Source organism: Diabrotica undecimpunctata, chromosome 5, assembly GCF_040954645.1.
Source record: "Diabrotica undecimpunctata isolate CICGRU chromosome 5, icDiaUnde3, whole genome shotgun sequence".
Lineage (NCBI taxonomy): Eukaryota > Metazoa > Arthropoda > Insecta > Coleoptera > Chrysomelidae > Diabrotica > Diabrotica undecimpunctata.
Window position 1 is genome coordinate 129880715 of NC_092807.1, and position 21662 is coordinate 129902376.

The following is a 21662-nucleotide window of genomic DNA, read 5'->3' on the forward strand; positions in this document are numbered from 1 at the left end:
TATATATATATATATATATATATATATATATATATATATATATATATATATATATATATATATATATATATATATATATATATATATATATATATATGTGTGTTATAACTTTTTCAAAAACCAGTTTGATAAAAACTAACACAGAATATTGTACCTATACTAAAATTCAATAACCTATGCAGGAGACGTAAACATTAGCAGGTATATGCTTTTTACAGAGCTGCATTTATGATTATCTTTTCGTTTTGCCAGAAGATTATTATCTTACAAAATACGAAATTTATATTTTAATTTTGCAAAAATGCGACAGAAAGAAAAACAAACAAGAAATTATTTTTTTTATTTCAAAAACGGCCAACAAATTTTATATACAGGGCGTTTCCAAAAAATATAAGTTTTATTTATAATTTTTGTTATAGTTGTTTGTACGATTCCAAAAAGTGTAAATATTGCAAAACGGTTAGTTTTTTTGGAATAAAAATATAAAGTGGTTCATAATTCGTTTGAGTTCGGCTAATTTTAAACATTATTCTGATGAAGTGATATAAGGTTGAATGCTCGAATAAATGAACGAATAAAAGCCACCGTGCGTACGCTTTCTTTTTCTCCATTATTAGGTTTTGTATGTCTTTGGTCCACCATAGCTCTTTACTATGTCGTTGGAATTTTAAACCAAGTGCTTCCTTTGCGGCTGTTTGCACGCTGTCTATTATATTTTTATAAACTTCTTTCACGGATACATTTTCGATTATGTCTACTAATTTTTTATTTAGTCTTCGTTGATATAGTGTTCTCGTACTTTCGTGTTGTAAGCTGTCCAGGTTGTAATTTGTTTGTGTTAACAATTTCTGTGTTCCAGACAAATCCAGATCACATGTTACTCCTCTATATACTCTTGTGTCCATTACGTGTAATGTTGTATTTTGTTTTGTAATCACGTAATCTATGATCGATTTTAAATTTCTGGTTACTTGAATCCATGTATATTTGTGTATCTCCTTGTGCTTAAGAAATTTCTTTGTTATTTTTAGCTGATGGTTTTCGTAAATTTAAATTAATCTTTCACCATTGTCATTTTGGGTTATTTCTCCATGCGGACATACGAGTTTGTTATTTACCTTCTGCCCGACTCTACTATTCAGATCTCCTGCCATGATTACTTCTCTAGTACTTCCAATTTTAGTAATTTCGTCATTGATTTTCTCAAAGAATTCGCCAGAGATAAGGTTCATCATCAGAGATCGCATATATACCAAGAATAGTTACAGGTTTTTGGTTGATTGTCATGTTGATTCTTATGATATTCTGATCTACGGCTTCAAAGTCTGTTATTTTGCGTTGATGTTTTTTATGTATCATTACGGATACACCTCTTTTTGCTCGCTGATGTTTCTCAACCCCACTATATATATGTACATATTTCTTCAATGTCTCTGTACCACATCCTTTCTTCTTTGTTTCAGTCAATATGACTATATCATGCTCAATTTGGTAATTCCTTGGAAATGAATTTTAATCAAATAAAATGCAGATATCGAGCACAGTTTTTATTAAATCTTGCCCAAGTACTTTCGCACCTATAGCTTCTTCACTAGCATTTTCAAAATTAGGCTATCCAACGAATTTGACAACAACAAAAAAAAGAAGACGCATTTCCTGGCTTCAAAATTTGCGAAAGTGGTATAACACGACTACCACTGAACTGTTCCGCGCTGCAATAAGCAAAATGAAGATAGCCGTGATGATCGCCAACGTCCGGAACGGATAGGCACTTTAAGAAGAAGAAGAAGAGGCTATCCAACAATATATATCGAATGTTACATAAACATTAAAAGGTACATTGACACAACATGACACAACGACAAACAATTTAAAAATGATTAAAAATCGACGAAGCTACATATTGGGTGGCATCAGGAGAGAGAATGATTCAGAGATTTTCGGTCGAAACTTTTATTATTTTGAAAGTATTCCAGTTGCATTTTGTTCCTTGATCATCAATATTAAAATTTTTTCTATATGCTGTGGTGCCTTCTTTCAATCAAAAAATTCTTCATTTTCATATTCCTAAACAATATATGGTTTACCTGTTTTCTTAGCAGTTTCATTACAGTAACCGGTTCTGCTAGTACAAAAATAGGGCCTTGTCGCAAAATTCTCTTTTTTTCTTTCTCTATACAGGCATGGATAAAATCTCCTTCATTATTTGTATGCCTCACAAATAAGTATTTGGGAGTTATACTCTGGACATTTGTAGTTGCTACTACATAAATGTACATACTAACCATAAATTTATTTTTATTTTGGGCTGTTGTCGCTATAAAAAATAATGTTTGTTTTGACAATATTGTATTAGGTAGTTTTAGACGTACGCACTGGTTGGATAGTCTCTCTTGTGTATTTGGACGCATGCGACAGAACAGTTGATGGATTGAACTAAACAGCGGGAATTTTATAATTATAAAGCATATACAAAAACAGGTTTAGGTTTATATATTAAAATATTAGAAATTGGAAATTATTTTTAAAAGGATGCTAGATAAATTAAAAAAAAAAATAAAACTTATGAAATTTATGTGAGCGAAATTAAAGATTTACAATAGTTATGACCTACAATATTTTATATCCAGTAATTTTATTTTTTTGTGACTAAACACAAATTTATATATTTAGAAATTATGTAAACAGCTGGCTGTTGTTGCTGGCTGCTATTATTTCCCACACATTGTCTCTCATATTTACATCTGAGCTCTGGTCTCCCATGAAGTAGCTTTATGAGTATAGCGTCGTTTTAACCTTTAATTTAAAAAAAAAAACAAAGTTTTATTTTGTAAACCAAAATACAAACGCTTAATTTTTTGTAAATTGGACACAAACAGTCAGTCGACGCATGCAATTCCATGCATCAGGGCATAATGCAGACCGCTCGTATTAAGTTACCAGTTTACGAGTACACAGCGCGTCGCTTGCGACTACTGCTTGCGTTTAACGTATGCGATATTCGCATAGGAGAAACTGCAACTTGAGATAGATTTGTTGAGGTGGTATTTGGCCTATTTCACTGCGACCTCTTTAGATCCATTGTGGTCCTCTAATACTAGATTATGTTCTCCAGCCTGACTCTTTTTAAAAGGTCCAATAGCTTGGACTGAACTTTCCATGTAGCTCTTTACCGGTGATTTTTCTTTGCCTAATGTAAAGAACCACACATTTGCCATGCTAGCCCACTGACACAAAATATTTGCTGTTTCTTCCTCTAGGTAACAGAATCTGCTTAGATCATAATCTACCAATCCCATCAGCTTTAACTGCCTATTCAGCTTACAGTGCCCTGTATTATTACCCTGTATGCCCATTCTTATTATCACTTTGACTGTTTTCCTGTATTTGCTTATTAGGTCTGCTGTAAATTTTGGTGAATGTTTTATAATTTACCGTTTGACTTGTGTTTGTCCACCATTCCAGGGATTTATATGCTACATACCCACCTTCAAGTAGCTGTTCATGTTACTGCTTTTGCAACTCCGCAGAAGAGTTGACCAGTTTGACCATTTTATCTGCTTTTTCATTGCCCTTATGACCCCTGTGCCCCGATACCCATGCTACCGTAACCTTGAAACTGTCTCCTAGTATATTTAGGGCACCTACACAATCCCATGCTAGCTTAAATTTGACCTCTACTGAATTAAGTACTCTAAGCACTGCCTGGCTATCTGTGAAGATGGCAGTTGAACAGTGCGTTCTTTTCTGCCTTTCTATTTTTTCCACACAGTGATAGATTGCCGTTATTTGCACATAGAAAATTAGAAAATTGTGACGTCCTTAGATAGACTTACCAGGAAATATATCCCTTGCTTTGTCCCTACTATACCGGCTCCTACACACTCCATAGCCATAGATATTTTTGAGCCATCAGGTAGCTTCTACTTGTATGGGTATTCTTTCGTTATAGCCTTCTCTACCTGCTATATTATTTTAAAGTTATTGTCAAAGCTATATCTCATAGCTGTTGCATCGATGGTTTGTCCCATTACGTGATGACTTATTTGCATCACTTACTAGAGCTGCCTGCGGCTTCAGTTATAAACTTTGATACTCATGACTGGACTATTGTGTCTTACTTTAACATTATTATGCCATGTCATAATTATAAATTGATATTTCAAAATTTTTTACGAAAAAGATATTAAAAGGCAAGAGATACATCTTTCTATTTTTTTTTTTCTAGGAACGCCTGTTGCTTTCAGTCCTTCCAGAGCACGTTGCAGTTCAAATGCGACAAGATTTAGACTCCACAGATAGCCAGTTTAAAAAGATTTATATGAGTAGACATGAGAATGTCAGGTAAGCACTTTATTTTATGGAAATTTCATATTTAATTTATATTTATTGTACTTAGTAAGTTTCTAGTTTTTAACTACAATGGCATTTAAAATTAATAAAATTACAAATATACTTAAAAAACGTGTGATATTCAGTTATCATATGTGTGTGTGTGTGTTTAGATTAATGACCTTGGTTTAGACCAATTGAAGAGCTCAAAATTTTATTAAAATTATCATTTCCATAGGTTTTGCTAAGATGCATTATCTTTTAATAAATACTAACAATACCTAATACTAAATGCTAAAATTATAAAAATATTATTGTATAACATATATATATATATATATATATATATATATATATATATATATATATATAATGAACCGGAAGTATTTGCTGACAACGTAAGGAAGTAAACGTTAAATATTGGGTTTGCAGCAATAAAAAATGAAACGTGTACTCTTTTAAATTTTTATTCCAAGCTTTCGGACATTGGTTATATATATATATATATATATATATATATATATATATATATATATATATATATATATAGAAAAAAGAAGTACGACCGTTAATCCAATATAAATAAGGATCACTCGAAGAGTGGTGGGTTTTTCGGTCAAAAGTTGGAGAAAAAAGACAAAGAAGTGGGCTACTTCATCTATTTATTGAAGACGTTTAGCTCTCCAATCAGATACTTTCTGATTAGAGAGCGAAACGTCTATAATGTTTATTATTTTAGTGTGCTATTTAATATTCTTTTTTCTAGTATACTGTATGCAGATATCGTTGGTTTTACCGCTATTTCATCTACATATTCTGCTCAAGAACTAGTTAAAATGCTTAACGAGCTCTTTGCAAGGTTCGACAAATTATCTGAGGTAAGTACTAAAATAATCAACAGTTAAATTCATGTTGTTTATACAATTTATAATAAAAAGTAATGAATTTGGATGAATTTTGATCAAAATTAAAAAAAAAAAAATAACTGAACAATTGGAAAAATTTGATAAAACGTAATTCTTGTATCAATTAACAGTATTGTTATTTTGTCACATAACCAAATTTTGTATTTTGCATCCAATTGCATCTTTATTCCTGTTTCAGGAAACTAGTGGCGATGCACATTTTTAGAAATAAAAATGCCGTTGTTGATTTGTTTCGAGAATCAAACTCGAACGATCTGGCTCACAAAACAGCCGTTAATTAAAATAACAAATGTAGTTCACAAGGATACTTGTTGAAGGATTATCGGTCACAAAACTGGAGAAGAAAACAAACGGACATTGTTACTTCATCCTTTAATGACGTTTCAATTTCCACTTCGGAAATCGTTTTTAAAATACAAAACTGCATTAAATTTCATCCCTTAATAAACACATTTAGTATTTTGATACTTGAGCTACCCTATCAATGATTTGTGGTTCTGTTTGTCCTCCGTGTTAGAAAGTTTACTTTTTTTAATTTTTAAATTATATTTCGGAGCTTTTACGTAAAGAGCGATAAACCTTTGCGGTTTTTTCAGTTCCACACGAGTTTGTTTTATTTAAATGCATAATGAAAATGGAATGGAGGAGAATAACAATTATCTACATAAAAATAGGACCGTTTATTAAATAGGGATATATGATGGTTTAAACAATGCTCCATCATAGAGCCCATTTTTCATGTATGGTTAAATTCAATTAAAGTATCAACAATTTTATTCCAAGAAGGCGTCTTGTAATTCAACTATGATGCTAGCAGTATTGCTTTGGTTAGTGATCAGTATAGTAGTGTCCTAGGGCTTGGGTCAAAGAAGAGGTCGAAAGCTCGTCGCTCAAAATGACATTACTTTCAAAACAAGTGCCCCTGTATAACGGATTCTGATTAAATAATATTAAAACTTGTAAATTTGTTTACTAGACATATCTCTATTTAAAATTTGAGCAGTATCAAGAAGCTTCTTTTTAATTGATTGGATAGGAGTTGTATCTTTGAAAGAAGATTGTTCAAATATTAAAAGTTTTTCGATGTAGTTTGGAGAGACATTTTCATTATCAGGATATATCCTATATTTTTGAATTTAGTTTGTAAATATATAAAATTAAGTTATACCAGACTTTAATCTTATAATACAAAACAATAGGTAGTTTCCAAATTAGAAAAAATTTAAGAAAGCATCATCAAATGATTTGTTAAAGTCATAATTTTGTAACAATGTAAAAGTTATTTCAATACTCTATTTACCATCATCATCAGTGGCATTAATTACAGCTCGTTATGAGCCAAAGCCTTCTTCGGAACAATCTTTCATTCGCCCTGTCTCCAGCAACTATTCTTCATGCTTTAATTCCGATGGAGTTTACATCATCCTCTATGTTATCTTGATACCTAAATTTTGGTCTTCCTCTGGCTCGTCTTCCCACTGGTCCTCTTTGGTCAAAAATTTTTCTGATAATTGCATCTTCACAGGCCCGTTCCTAGGGTAGCGAGCGCCTGCGTGCAGGATTTTTTGTGCGCCCCCATATTATGTTTTTAAGATACCTATATCATAACATGTTCTTGTGATATGATTGAAAATACGATATGAATGTAAAAAGAAAAATAAAACGAACCATGTTTGAAAAAAAAGTTTTATTTTCAAAATTAAATGAAGAAAAAAGGTCATTTTAAAACAATATTACTATGTAAGTTAACAGTAAGAAAGAAAACACTCAATTCGCAAATTAATAAGGCATTCTGCAATATAACATGAAACAATAACGGAAAGGAGATACTCTCAATGCAAAAAAACATTATTAAATAATACATATATATCAAGTGAAAAATAATTAAATAACAAATATTGGAATTACAACATGATACGTCGTACTTTCGCAGATGAAAGCTCATTTATCATTTCATTGGGATCAATGGCTTCACAAATTTTATTTTCAATTGAAATGACTGCCAAATCTGATAGATTTTCTTGGCAAATTGACGTTCTTAAATAATTTTTTATGAGCTTTAGCTTTGAAAAACTTCTTTCGCCAGAAGCCACCGAAATTGGAAGGGTCAGGAATATTCTCAAGGCTATAAATAGATTTGGAAAGAAGGATTGTAAATTTTTCTTTGTTATATAATTTAAAATATATATGAGCGAATCCGAAATTTTGCTAGAGTCTGTGATTGGGTTAAGAACTTTGTATGACAGAATTTTATTATGCAAATCAAGACCATCAATATCTTTGCATACGTTTCCTTCATATTGAATTTGTAAAGCTAAATCCAAATCCATACATGATTTTTGAATCACATCAGAATCTAGATTTTGAAAATTACATAAAAATCCAAATCGTGGCACTTATCTATTCCCCCAAAGCGTCTTTGTAGGGATTGAATTGTTGTGTCCAAAATTTGAAAATAAAAACTGATCTTAAATTTTTGTTTTGGATCGAATACTGTTTCATCTGTACCTTCATACGAATATTGAAGCTTCGTCTTTCTTTGTCTTAATAATGGAAATGTTTGCTCTACATCACTTTTTTCTGCTTCTGCTACAGCCTCATTCATGAAAATCTCGAAATGTTTGTCTGATCTTTTTTCAGTGAAATAAATAATAAGATGTTTTATTTCTGTATGGCATTCATTTAAAGTTGTATTTGGATTCTGGACCATTTTACTTACTATATTAACTTTTGTTAACACATCATGCCAAATTATAATAGAAAAAATAAATTTGAACGTTTTAATTTTGTCTAATAGTGACCTTGCTGAATGTTTCGTGTTCATATCTCTTGAATTATCTTCCACCAAATCATGTAAACTTTTACAAATTTCGAGGAATTGAAACCTAAGAGGGCGAATGGCTTTGACTCTGCTTTCCCATCGTGTTTCACTTACCTATTTTAAATTTGAGTTTGGTACATTCCTTTTTAAAATGTTCCATCTGTAGGGTGAAGCAAAAAAAAAATTGAACAACTCCTGAATTATTGAAAAAAAATACTAGTCTCAATTTTACCTGCATCGTTGACACTTAAATTAAAAGTGTAAGCTGAACAAGGCAAAAACATTGCTCTGGGATTATTTTTTTGAATTTGAGCTTGAAGGCCCACATGCTTGCCAGACATAATTGCCCCATTGTCGTAACGCTGACCTCTCATCATCAAGGTTTATTTTAAATTTTGATAATATTTCTTCTTTTAAAAAATTGAAGAGCCCTTCTCCTCTAGTATTTAAAACTTTGAAAAAACCCAGAAAGTGTTCTCTAATTTCGACTTCATATGGAGAACAATAAACGAAGCGAATTATAACCGTCAGCTGCTCAACATGGCTAGCATCTGGAGATTCATCCAAAATAATTGAGTAATATTTTGCTGTTCTGAGGCAACTCAGAATTTCTTTCTGAATATTTCTTGACAATAAATGAATTAATTCATTTTGGAAGTGATTGCTCAGGTAATGAGGCATATTTCGGCACAACCCTTTAGACCTTCGACTATTGCTCAGGTGTTCCATCATAATTGGATCGAATTTAGCAATCATTTCAACTAATTTAAAAAAATTGCCATTATTAGTCTCATAAAGATTCGTACTGTCACCCCTAAAAGCTAAATTTTGACCAGGTAAATACTGCACAATACAAATCATTCTTTTAATGATTCCAAGCCATCGCTGTTTTTCAATTTTACAATATTTTTGTTGCTCTTTATCAATAGTACATTCTTTTCTCAAACGCGGCGAGCGGCATTAGACGGCGCTTCGTGTGCTGAAACTAATAAAATTGTAGGGTGGTAATTTAATTAGTAATTTTGGTATTATAATAGGGAATAGCATTTGGATGAAGTGATTGCTTTAGCGCTTACCGGGGAAGTACTAAACACTGACTTTTTTTGTTTTAGAAGTGAGAATATTTTTGTAATGATAACCAAATATTTGGCGCCCCTAAAATTAAGCGCCTGCGTACGAGGCATTCATTGCATACCCGTCAGGAACGGCCCTGCATCTTCATCTCGCCTAATTACATATCCTATCCATCGAAGGCGTGCTAATTTAATACATTACATGTTATGATCTTTTCTGACGGATATTCTCAAGTTAAAGTTGATTTCATGTAATCGAATGAACTATCTTACAAGTAAAGTCGTCCCAGGAACGCAACTCAACAATATTGGCAATATTATTTTTAAGTCGTCTACTTTATAATGTGTATGTCTGAATTGTCAATATAAATAAGTCAGATAAAACTAAATTATTAGAAGAATTCTTCAACAAGTAATAAAAAAACAAAATTTGTCAAATTTACTAGTATTAAATAAATATTCACAAATAATGAAATCAATAGTTTTGCATAAATTCAATTTGAAATTCTTTTGGGTCGTCTTTAATCAGAAATAGCATAATTATTTACTTGTTTTAAATCCATTAACTTTTCATTGAGTTCGTTATAATATCTTCAATAATATTTTCAAAGATAACCTAAAAATTTAAACGTTATTTAAAATAAATCTTATCAAACCTAAACAAATATATTTAGTCATGTAGAAATCATTGTATTTTCTAACCAGATGATTTTGCTTTGAACCATTTAATATACTTATAAACATTTGTAATGAGTATCTTTCGTTTCTTGCAATGTTTTCAACAAAAACATTCATTATTTATTTTTATTTTATTTAATAAAACATTAAATATAGCCGGTACACCTACCCTCTAAGAATTAAGATCTTAAGCTCTGAAAATTACAGGAAACTGTAGTAGAAGTTTGTTCATCTGGCGAAATCCACAGGTAGTAGAACCATTTAGGTAAACTTTGGTTGCATATATTTGAAGTTTACCAGCAAAATTTTTATTAAAATATTAAATTAAATTAAATTTATTAAAATCCACATTAATAATCTCACAAATAAAATATCTACAATTAAAATACATAATATCATATATTATCATAGTAACTATCATTATTAAAAATATATAACAACTGGCGCTCACTATAATTAATAGAATATATAAAAAAATAAATATATATATATATATATATATATATATATATACATAATAAACTTTGAGTCTCTTTGGATAAACACAGCTGAAAGAATAGGCTAAGTGTACTCTTATTCCTTTATTATTCCGTCGATATTTCGTCGATAGTCATCGACATCATCAGCTACAAATAGGTACTTATACATGAACATTTGACAGTTTATTTAACTAAGTTACTTACGATTTGAGATTATCGCCGTAAAGAAAGCTGGCTGGTCTTTTTTTTTGTTTTTTTTTTATACAATTTTTTACAAAATTTGTCTGTCTTTAGTAAATATTTAAGTCTTAAGCTTTACATTCTGCAGTCCGATATAAATGAGTCAATCAGATTCAGATCACATAGAAAAAACAATAGTTTTTTCAAGCATACCACACGTGAATGTAATGGTTTAGGTATACTAAAGATGTAATTAAATTGTAACCATAAAAGCTTTTAAAAAATATTGATTTTCTATTTTCTATATAACATGTTTTTATTTCTTCTAGAAATATAGCCAACTACGGATAAAAATTCTCGGAGATTGTTACTATTGCATCAGTGGAGCACCGAAAGAAAGTTCAGATCATGCAGTTCTTTCTGTCCATATGGGTCTATCAATGGTAAAAGCCATTAAGTAAGTACTGCTTTTCAAAATTTAAATTAAACTTAATTTAAATAAAACAAAAATTTCAGAAGTAAAAATTCAAAACTCCAAAATATTATTTCCAAATAATAACAGATCGCATAGGTGAAACTCACTAGAATGACATTAGATATGTATATATATATATATATATATATATATATATATATATATATACAAAATAACAAAATGTCCAGAGACCTCTTTCTGATAGCAAATTAGGTAAACCGCAAATTCAAAGCCTCTTGCTAGAGGCTTTTAACGACGCTAGAAGTATCCTTTTACTTCGACATGCATCTACGATTCACCTTGGAAAAATACTATCTTTTTCGCTCTTTACGTAGAGAAAGACATTTAAATCAAAGTAAAAGATTGCATTTCATCTCGATCGGAACTCCACCATTGCTCTACACGTGTTTCGAGTTATTCAACTCATCATCAGGAACACTTGTGGAAGTTCAACTGAAATGAAATGCAGTCTAGTACTTGGTCATTATAACCAAAATAACAGCCAGGTACGCTAGCAGCGACATCTATACAAAATAACAAAAAGTCCAGAGACCGCTTTCTGATAGCAAATTAGGTAAACCGCAAATTTAAAGCCGCTTACTACAGGCTTTTAACGACGCTAAAAGTATCCTTCTACTTCGACATTCATCTACGATTCGCCTTTGAAGAATACTATCTTTTTGGCTCTTTACGTGGAGAAATACGTTTAAATGAAAGTAAAAGATTGCATTTCATCTTAATCGGAACTCCACCATTGCTCTACATGTGATTCGAGTTATTCAACTTATCATCAGGAACACTTGTGGAAGTTCAACTGAAATAAAATGCAGTCTAGTACTTGGTTTAATCTTTATTTTAATTTAAAGTAAAAGATTGCATGAAATGCAATCTTTTACTTTCATTTAAACGTCTTTCTCTGCGTAAAGAGCGAAAAAGATAGTATTTTTCAAAGGTGAATCGTAGATGAATGTCGAAGTAAAAGGATACTTCTAGCGTCGTTAAAAGCCTCTAGTAAGAGGTTTTGAATTTGCGGGTTACCTAATTTGCTATCAGAAAGAGGTCTCTAGACTTCTTGTTATTTTGTATAGATGTCGCTGCTAGCGTACCTGGCTGTTATTTTGGTTATAATGACCAAGTACTAGACTGTATTTCATTTCAGTTGAACTTCCACAAGTGTTCCTGATGATGAGTTAAATAACTCGAAACACGTGTAGAGCAATGTCCTTCTTTTGGTTTCCTTTTCCTGTCATAAAACGCATGAGCGTTTGGTGATTTGGTTATTTTAGTATATCCACTTTTCTGGTCTGAAGCAGCTGAAACAGCTTTCTTTTTTGCAGTAATTTCGTCACATCGACTGCAGGTATCCGATCGCGGATAACCGAAACTAATGTTATATTTTTGTCTAAAAATTTTTCTGTAACTTTGATAAGAAATTTTAACTTCCAGATATTTTTCTTTAAACAGAGAAAACATTTTCATTTTATTTAAAGTTTTAGGCAAGTAGGTTTTACCTTTATTATCATGTAAGCTATAGTGACTACTTTTTGATTTAAATGACTGGGTATACTCGTAAACACTATTAACACTACTTGGCTTCAGTTTGTTATAATTTATTCTGTCCCTTTTATCTTTACGAGCCGTGCCAGACTGCTTTAACTCTTTCTGTAGATGTTGAAGTTTTGCCTCTGTAATATCATGAACTGCACGAAAAAACTTGGCACAAACTTGTACTTCTTCGTAATGTTTCTTCTCATCCTCAGCATTAGCAGTTGACCTTGGCTGATTTCTGACCCTTTACATATAGGCTGCATCATGATATATTGCATCATGTATGATATAATTAAAATGATCTAAAATTCTTTGTCTATTTGGAGACGGCTATCGCCGTATTTCCGTTCTCCTCCGCCAATCCTCCCGGTCCAAGGTATGTTCCTTCACCAAACCTCTCGATTCCATCGCTCTTCTAATTTCTTCATTTCATGAGCGTCGAGGTCTACTTCTTTTTCTTCTTCCAGGGGGCTTCCGCCTATGAAGTTTTGGGGCCAACGTTCGTCAGGCATTCTTATTAGGTGTCCAAACCATTTTAAACCTCTCCTTTCTATTCTGTCATTGACCGTTTTTGTAGCATTCATGTTGTTTCTTATAGATTCGTTGGTCTTCCTTTCCACCCCTGATGTTCTAGTACATATTCTTAAATAATACATTTCAACTGCCAACAATCTTCTCTTCAGGTCTGCATTAATTGTCCATACTTCAGAGCCATAACAAAGAACTGACTCAACCATGGTTTGCCTATTTTTTTTTTGTTCCTTTTGGAAATGTTGCGATCCCACCATAAGGAGTTCATACATCCTACAATTTTACGTCACTGATTAATCCGGTGTTTAATTTCGGTTTCTTCCAAGCCGTTCCTATCAATGAGTGTATCTAAATATTTAAATTTTTCCACTTGTTTGATTTCCACGTCCTCGTCTATCAACACTTCAAGCCTTGCATCTGAATTAATAACTAAATATTCTGTTTTCTTCATGCTGACTTGTAATCCCCATATTACATATTCTCTGTATAGACGCTTTATCACAAACTCTGGATCATAAGAATCTTGAGCTAGGACGACTCGGGCAGTGGTTTTTTCACTTTTGGAGGACTGCCTTTGTAGCATTTGAAAATTCTTTGGATATGTATTGAAATCCCCTCGTATTTGTTAAAGTATCAAAGAATAATCTTGGTGTATTTCTGTTTCCCATTCGTACGTATTAAAACACCGAATTCTTCCAATTCATCTTCACGTCGCCGAAGTTATTATTAACCATTTTATAGTTTGTTTATATTTTACAAGATGCGGATTTTGTCGGTATTCTTTGATCGAAGCCTTTTAGGATATTCTGCGTTTCAAATAAATATTCCAGTTTGTATGTTTTGTTTATATCAAGATCGTGAGAATAAATTTTGAAAGTAAGTATTCACTCTTGGTAAAGCCGGCCGCTGATTAAGGCGTGTTTAGTTTTGTTGGGGTCCGAATTTATTTTCAAATTCGTAATCTTTTCGTTTTTCTTTTTTTTTTGTCATGAAAATATAATATACAGTAACAGTAGCAGTTAAAATGTGTAGTATTGAACAGTCAACAGTTGAAGTTTAAGTGAGGTTTAAAAGAATTTTTATTTTCATCCTCATTTTGTTTCCCTCTGGTTGTCATCCCATGCTTTTTGGCAGTTTGGAGATGAATTTGTTCCTGTTCAAAAAATTCCAGTATGATTCCAGTTTCAACCCTCAGAAACTTTAGTGCTTTTGTTTTGGTGAAATCAGGTAACCTTTTGTGTTAAATTTTAAAGTCAAGATAAACATTAAAAAAAATAATTGCTTTCATTATTTAAAAAGATAATTTTTTATTTGCCACAGTTTATAGCTTAATAACATTTGTAAGTTTTGTAGCAATAGAGTTTGTAAACGAATAAGACATTATTATGTAAGTTTTTTCTTCTTTATTTATTTTGGTATGAATCTCTGTAACTAATACTGTAATAATTTGAAGCTATTATTTATTGTGTGAATAAGATTAATATTAAAAATTTTGATATTACAATGGCCTACATATTTCAGGAAATGGTAGATATGCATTTATCATCGGGTAAGTTGGATCAAATTAAATTATGATTTCAATAAACTATCGGGAATATCGTAGGTAAATCACAAGTAAATAGTGCAGCAGCCGCAAGGCGTTATGCAGTAAAATACCCCATGATTATTTCTGACAATTAATCGTCGTTTACGGGAAACGGGTACATTCTAACCGCAAGTTGCTGGCAATAGTGGTCGTCCAATAATAATGGATGCAACTGACGAAGACATTTTAGAAATCATTAAAAAGTCCCTGGAACAAGTACAAGGGTAATAGCTGCTCAACTAAATGTTCCCTAAGTAAGGGTTTGGAAGCACTTGAAGGATTAGCTGCTTAAACCCTATCAATTAACAACGGTTCAAGAGTTATTGGTTGAAGATTATCCTAAACGGATTGGATTCTGCGATTGGTTGTTAATGGAAAACACTCGAAATGTTAATTTTATTAGAAATATTTTAGTTACCGACGAGGCTATCTTCAGTAGAACTGGAATAACAAACCATCATAACGAGCACATCTGGGCCGACAAAAATCCTCACGCCAAAAAACCGACTCATCGCCAAAGAACTTTCAAAGTTAATGTTTGGCCAGGAATTGGCCCAGTATTTCTTCCCGACAATTTAAATGGTGATAATTATTTGCTATTCTTGGAAAACGATTTACAAGGGTATTTGGAAGAAGTGAATATTGCAATAAGGCAAAATATGTGGTTTCTACAAGATGGCGCTTCACCCCATTACAGTAATGCAGTCCGGGAATACCTTTGCAGGCAGTATCCTGGTCGGTGGATTGAAAGGGGTCGTGACGCACCTATTTCTTAGCCACCCAGAAGTCCAGTTCTTAACCCTATGAACTTTTGCTTTTGGCGGTTTATGAAAGAAAAAGTGTAACAATAGAGGACGAACAACAATTGAGGGTTAGAATAATTGAAGCTGCAAATCAATTTCGCCAGAAAAATATAATTTTTCAGCCAATTCGGTTTTCTTTATTAAACATTTATTTACGTTTACATTTATTGTAATATCATATTTATAGAGGTTATAGACATTTTTTGTACTTGTTAATTCATTTAAGCCATTTATTTAGTTGCACGTAATTTTTTAAAGGTTAATGAAAAGTGCCGTAAGTCAATAAAAACTGTTTTTTAAATAAGTGATAAGAGGCAAAAAATTTTTAAAAATAATGTGTTAAACTAATGATGCCACAAAATTCGTTTGATTTGAACGTACTCAAAAGTTTGGGGGGATTTAGGGCTGCACACCCCCCTTAAAATTTTTCTGTGTTCTTAGATTTTGTTTTTTCTTTTTTATGAAAAATGCTTTCAGAAGAAGAAAGTACCGTTTCCATTTTTATTACAAAAATGTCAAGTAATTTAGGAGATAATGCAAAAAACCATTTTTATTTTGTAACTTCAAAGGGCTGTAACTTTTTTTGTGTACACTTTTGTACTAAGGCAAGTTGGATTCAATCAATTTATTTTTGTTCCCGGAATGCGTGATTTAATTAATGACATACCTTTTTGAAACAACCTGTATATCTTCTTCTTCTGGTTCCTATCCGTTTCGGATGTTGGAAATCATATTGGCAATCATGACCTTGCTCGCTGCGGCTCGAAACAGCTCCGTTGAGGTTTTCTTAAACCATGTTCTTAAATTCCGCAGCCATGATATTCTCCTTCTACCGGGTCCTCGCTTACCTTTGACTTTACCTTGCAATATAGACTGCAGCAGGGAGTAACGGTGCTGATTTCTCATAACGTGTCCCAGATATTGCAATTTTATGCGTTTGATCGTAAACACAATCTCTGGTTCCTTCTTCATTTTTTCTAGAACTTCCTTGTTCGTGATCCTTGCTGTCCATGATATTCTCAGCATTCTTCTATAAAGCCACATCTCAAATGCTTCAAGTTTTTTAATAGTGGTGTCTGTAAGCGTCCATGCCTCCGCCCCGTACAACAACACAGAGAAAACATAGCATCTCAAATGTCTCATTTTTGTATCCAGGGATATGTTGTGACTTTTGAAGATGGCGCTCATTTTGTTAAAGACCGTTCTTGCCTTTCCTATGCGGCACTTTATTTCCTGTACATTGCTCCACTGTTCGTTTATAATAGTTCCCAGGTAGCAATACTGTTTTACTCGCTCTATCTGCGTCCCATTAATGTATAGATGAGCCCCATTTATATTCTCCTTGCTGACAATCATTTGTTTGGTTTTGTGGGTATTAATGTTTAGTCCGTACTGTTGACTGTACTCGTTTATTCTGTCCATTAGCCTCTGAAGTCCCTCTAAACTATCTGCTATCACCATGGTGTCGTCGGCATATCTAACATTGTTTACTCTTTCACCATTTAGAAGGATGCCTTCGTCTATTCCGTAAAGAGCCTCGATAAAAATTTTTTCTGAGTACATATTAAATATCAACGGCGATATAATACATCCCTGTCGAACTCCGCGTAGTATTTTTATGTGATCTGTTTCTTCTCCGTTAATTTTCATGTATGCGGTCTGATTCCAGTATAGTTCTGAAATTATTCTGAGGTCTTTGTCATCCAGGTCTGCTTCTTTTAAAATGTTTATCATCTTTTGATGTTGAACTCTGTCAAATGCCTTTTCATAGTCGATCAAGCACGCGTATACGTCGCAGTTAACGTCCCTGCATCTTTGAATCAGTACCTGTACTCCGAAAAGTGCCTCTCTGGTACCCACTGCGTTAATGAAGCCGAACTGTCTGTCTGATATTTGTTCCTCGCACTTCTTATAAATTCTTCCATGGATGACTCTAAGAAACAGTTTCAACATGTGGCTCATTAGGCTGATTGTTCGATATTCTTCGCACTTTTTAGCCCCCTGTTTTTTAGGTATCGCTATGAATTCTGATTCTAGCCATTTATCAGGGATGATTCCTGTATTGTATATTTTATTGAAGACAGCCGTGATCCAATTTATTCCTTCATCCTCCAAGAGTTTTAAAAATTCAGCTTCGATATTCTCAGGCCCCACAGCTTTTCTTCTTTTCATCCGTTTTATTGCTTCTTCTACCTCGGATTTAAGTATATCCGGGCCCGTCATCCTCTCTGAAAATGGATACCTAACCTGTATATACCCTAGATTTATGCTATTAATAGTTCGTTCGGTTGGATTCAAAATAAACAAGCCATAAATAAAGTAAAGGCACTGAACTTGAGTCGTAAATCAATTCCTAACGATTTAGGTACCACCGGAGAAAAGATGATCGTTGGATCATAAAAATATCGGTCACTCACAATTACTGAAGAATCGATATTGTACTTACAGTCGGTGGCAGGTAGTCACAAGTAATGACGTTCTTTCATAGAACGGTCGTCGATAAAGGCACTTGACAGGTTGCACTCGCAACAGGTGTATTGGGACTTCTCAAGCAGCGTAGATGATTTAAGTAAGGTACCGAATTACGGTGGATTCAATTAGCACACCAATTATCACATTAATGTAGGGTACAGGTAACATATCAGATCAATCCTCACAATAGACTAGACTGGAATAGAATAGACTGATCAGAATGGATGGAGGAAACGGCAAACAGAATGGACTCAGTGTCATCGAATTGGAGGACGTCTGTACGACAAAAGAAAAAAAATACTGTAGGAAGCGATATTTAGACTAGCTAGGGATAAAAAAGAGTGGGATTGTTTGCCGAAGCGAAAGCGAAGAGTGACAAGCGAAAATGGTACTTAATTGACAAGTCCGGTGTGGTCTTATTTTCTATAAATTTGTTACTTTCTCCTGACAAAAAGGATTATTTCATCGAAGACCCACATCTCAGCTTTTCTTAGAAAGTAAGCTGGGTTGTTCGACAATAGGAACTAACTTCTTTGTTAAGAGGAAGGGTTTTTATTAACCCAAAGAAAGATAATAAGGGCAAGGAACTTATTGTGAGTTATTTCGTTGTTGCGAACAAGCATGACAAATCGCTGGTTGCTTATGGGTTATTGTAAAGGCATCTAGGAAAGTATATAGAAATAGGTGACGTGAAAGTAATTTTCTATGAGGAATAATTAAGGAAATTTTAAACATGCTTGAATAGGACATTTTACATGAAGTATATCTAGAAGGTTCTAAGAAATACAAAAATTAAATAATATACAGGATATTGTATTTGAAATAGAAAAGTTTGTATCGGCCACTGTTACATGACATACCCTGTAAAAAATGCTCAACTGAACATACTAATCGACGTATCCGAGCGTTTTTTTTTAAACACACCGTCATTTATTAATTATCGAATTTATTCCATTTGGCTGTACCACTCTGTTTATTAATAACAGTAACCAATGAGATATCAGATATCAATAAATTTCTACTCTTTGTCAATTCATTAATGTCAGTGTCTCGCTTTACGTTTTGGTAAGTTTTTATATATTTCATTTTTATATTCATCATCATATTCATTGATATCATATTTTCATTTTTCATATATTTCAATTTTATATCAAATTCGAAATTCGCGTACATAAAATATTTTTCACGAAAATTGGTTATCATTACTAATTTTACGGCACTAATATAATGAATGACCAATCAACAAACTCGCCATTCACACAAAATATTCGATAGATATTTCATTATTTCATTTATCTCGATAACTTGTATTTTATCTCACTAACTCAATCAAAATGCGTCAGGGACTGATTATTACTTCGTGAATTAATTTCCATCAGCAGAAATATTTTCATATTTTAATAAACACGCATTTCAATGTTGTAGTGCTTTTCACTACTATCGATTAATAAAATAATTCTAATAATTATTTATAAATTAAAAAACATGATGGTTCTTTCATAAGATCAACACATATTTTTATTTGAAAGTAATTATTTGGTTGTAGGCAAAATATTAAAAAAGATAATAAACTATAGGCTTATGTGGTATTTAAAATCACACAAATTAATTATTCCACAACAATGTGATTTCCGACAACATCGCTCAACTATAGACAATCTTGTTGACTTAGAATCAGAAATCCACGAAGCATTCGCAGAAAACAGCACTGTGTTGGAATATTTTTTGATAGAAGCAAAGCATAATTATGATACAGTTTGGAAATATTCAATTATTAAACCACTCAGCAACTGGTTAATAAGAGGTAACATAATTATTAAAATACATTTCAAGTTTTCTTGAAAATAGACAATTTCAAATTGGAGTTGACAAAACATATTCTCAAACAAAAATTCAACAACATGGTATACCACAAGAATCAAACTTAAGTAGAACTTTATTCTTAGTAGCAATAAATTCGATATTAACACAAGTTGAAAACCCCATCAAAGCTATATTATACGCTGACCACCTAGTTATTTGTAGAGGAAAAAACATAACAAAGATTCACAATCACATTCAAAAAGCGTTAACACAAGACTTTCTTTCGATCAAAGAATACCGGCAAAATACGCATCTTGTGAAATATAAACAAACTATAAAATGGTTAACATTAACTTCGGCGACGTAAAGATGAATTGAAAGAATTCGGTGTTTCAATACGTACGAATGGGAAACAGAAATACACCAAGATTATTCTTTGATACTTTAACAAGTACGAGGAGATTTCAATACATATCCAAAGAATTTTCAAATGCTACAAAGGCAGCCCTCCAAAATTGAAAAAACCACTGCCCAAGTCGTCCTAGCTCAAGATTCTTATGATCCAGAGTTTGTAATAAAGCGACTATACAGAGAATATGTAATATGGGGATTACAAGTCAGCATGAAGAAAACAGAATATTTAGTTATTAATTCAGATGCAAGGCTTGAAGTGTTGATAGACGAGGACGTGGAAATCAAACAAGTGGAAAAATTTAAATATTTAGATGCACTCATTGATAGGAACGGCTTGGAAGAAACCGAAATTAAATACCGGATTAATCAGGGACGTAAAATTGTAGGATGTATAAACTCCTTATGGTGGGATCGCAACATTTCCAAAAGGAATAAAAAAATAATAGGCAAACCATGGTTGAATCAGTTCTTTGTTATGGCTCTGAAGTATGGACAATTAATGTAGACCTGAGGAGAAGATTGTTGGCAGTTGAAATGTATTATTTAAGAATATGTGCTAGAACATCAAGGCTGAAAAGGAAGACCAACGAATCTATAAGAAACAACATGAATGCTACAAAAACGGTCATTGACAGAATAGAAAGGAGAGGTTTAAAATGGTTTGGACACCTATTAAGAATGCCTGACGAACGTTGGCCCCAAAACTTCATAGACGGAAGCCCCCTGGAAGAAGAAAAAGAGGTAGACCTCGACGCTCATGAAATGAAGGAATTAGAAGAGCAATGGAATCGAGAGTTTTGGTGAAGGAACATACCTTGGACCGGGAGGATTGGCGGAGGAGAACGGAAATACGGCGATAGTCGTCTACAAATAGACAAATAATTTTAGATCATTTTAATTATATCATACATGATGCAATATATCATGATGCAGCCTATATGTAAAGGGTCAGAGTTCAGCCAAGGTCAACTGCTAATGCTGAGGATGAGAAGAAACATTACGAAGAAGTACAAGTTTGTGCCAAGTTTTTTCGTGCAGTTCATGGTATTACAGAGGCAAAACTTCAACATCTACAGAAAGAGTTAAAGCAGTCTGGCACGGCTCCTAAAGATAAAAGGGGCAGAATAAATTATAACAAACTGAAGCCAAGTAGTGTTAATAGTGTTTACGAGTATACCCAGTCATTTAAATCAAGAAGTAGTCACTATAGCTTACATGATAATAAAGGTAAATCCTACTTGCCTGAAACTTTAAATAAAATGAAAATGTTTTCTCTGTTTAAAGAGATCTGGAAGTTAAAATTTCTTATCAAAGTTACAGAGAAATTTTTAGACAAAAATATAACATTAGTTTCGGTTTTCCGCGATCGGATACCTGCAGTCGATGTGACGAAATTACTGCAAAAAAGAAAGCAGCTGAAACAGACCAGAAAAGTGGACATACTAACATAACCAAATCACCAAACGCTCAAGCGTTTTATGACAGGAAAAGGAAACCAAAAGAAGGACACGAATAGAAAAGAATTATGAAGCTATAGCTATG

At 32.7% G+C, this 21662-nt stretch overlaps 1 protein-coding gene across 1 annotated transcript in view; it reads left to right on the top strand.

The window, feature by feature from the left end:
• The window catches only part of Ac3 (Adenylate cyclase 3), a 399292-nt gene that overhangs the window by 281539 nt on the left and 96091 nt on the right, over positions 1–21662 (top strand). Inside the window, exons 4-6 of the mRNA XM_072532716.1 lie at positions 4229–4344; positions 5099–5210; positions 10819–10946. Of these exons, the coding sequence (XP_072388817.1) occupies positions 4229–4344; positions 5099–5210; positions 10819–10946 (356 nt within the window). The remainder of the gene's footprint in view (positions 1–4228; positions 4345–5098; positions 5211–10818; positions 10947–21662) is intronic.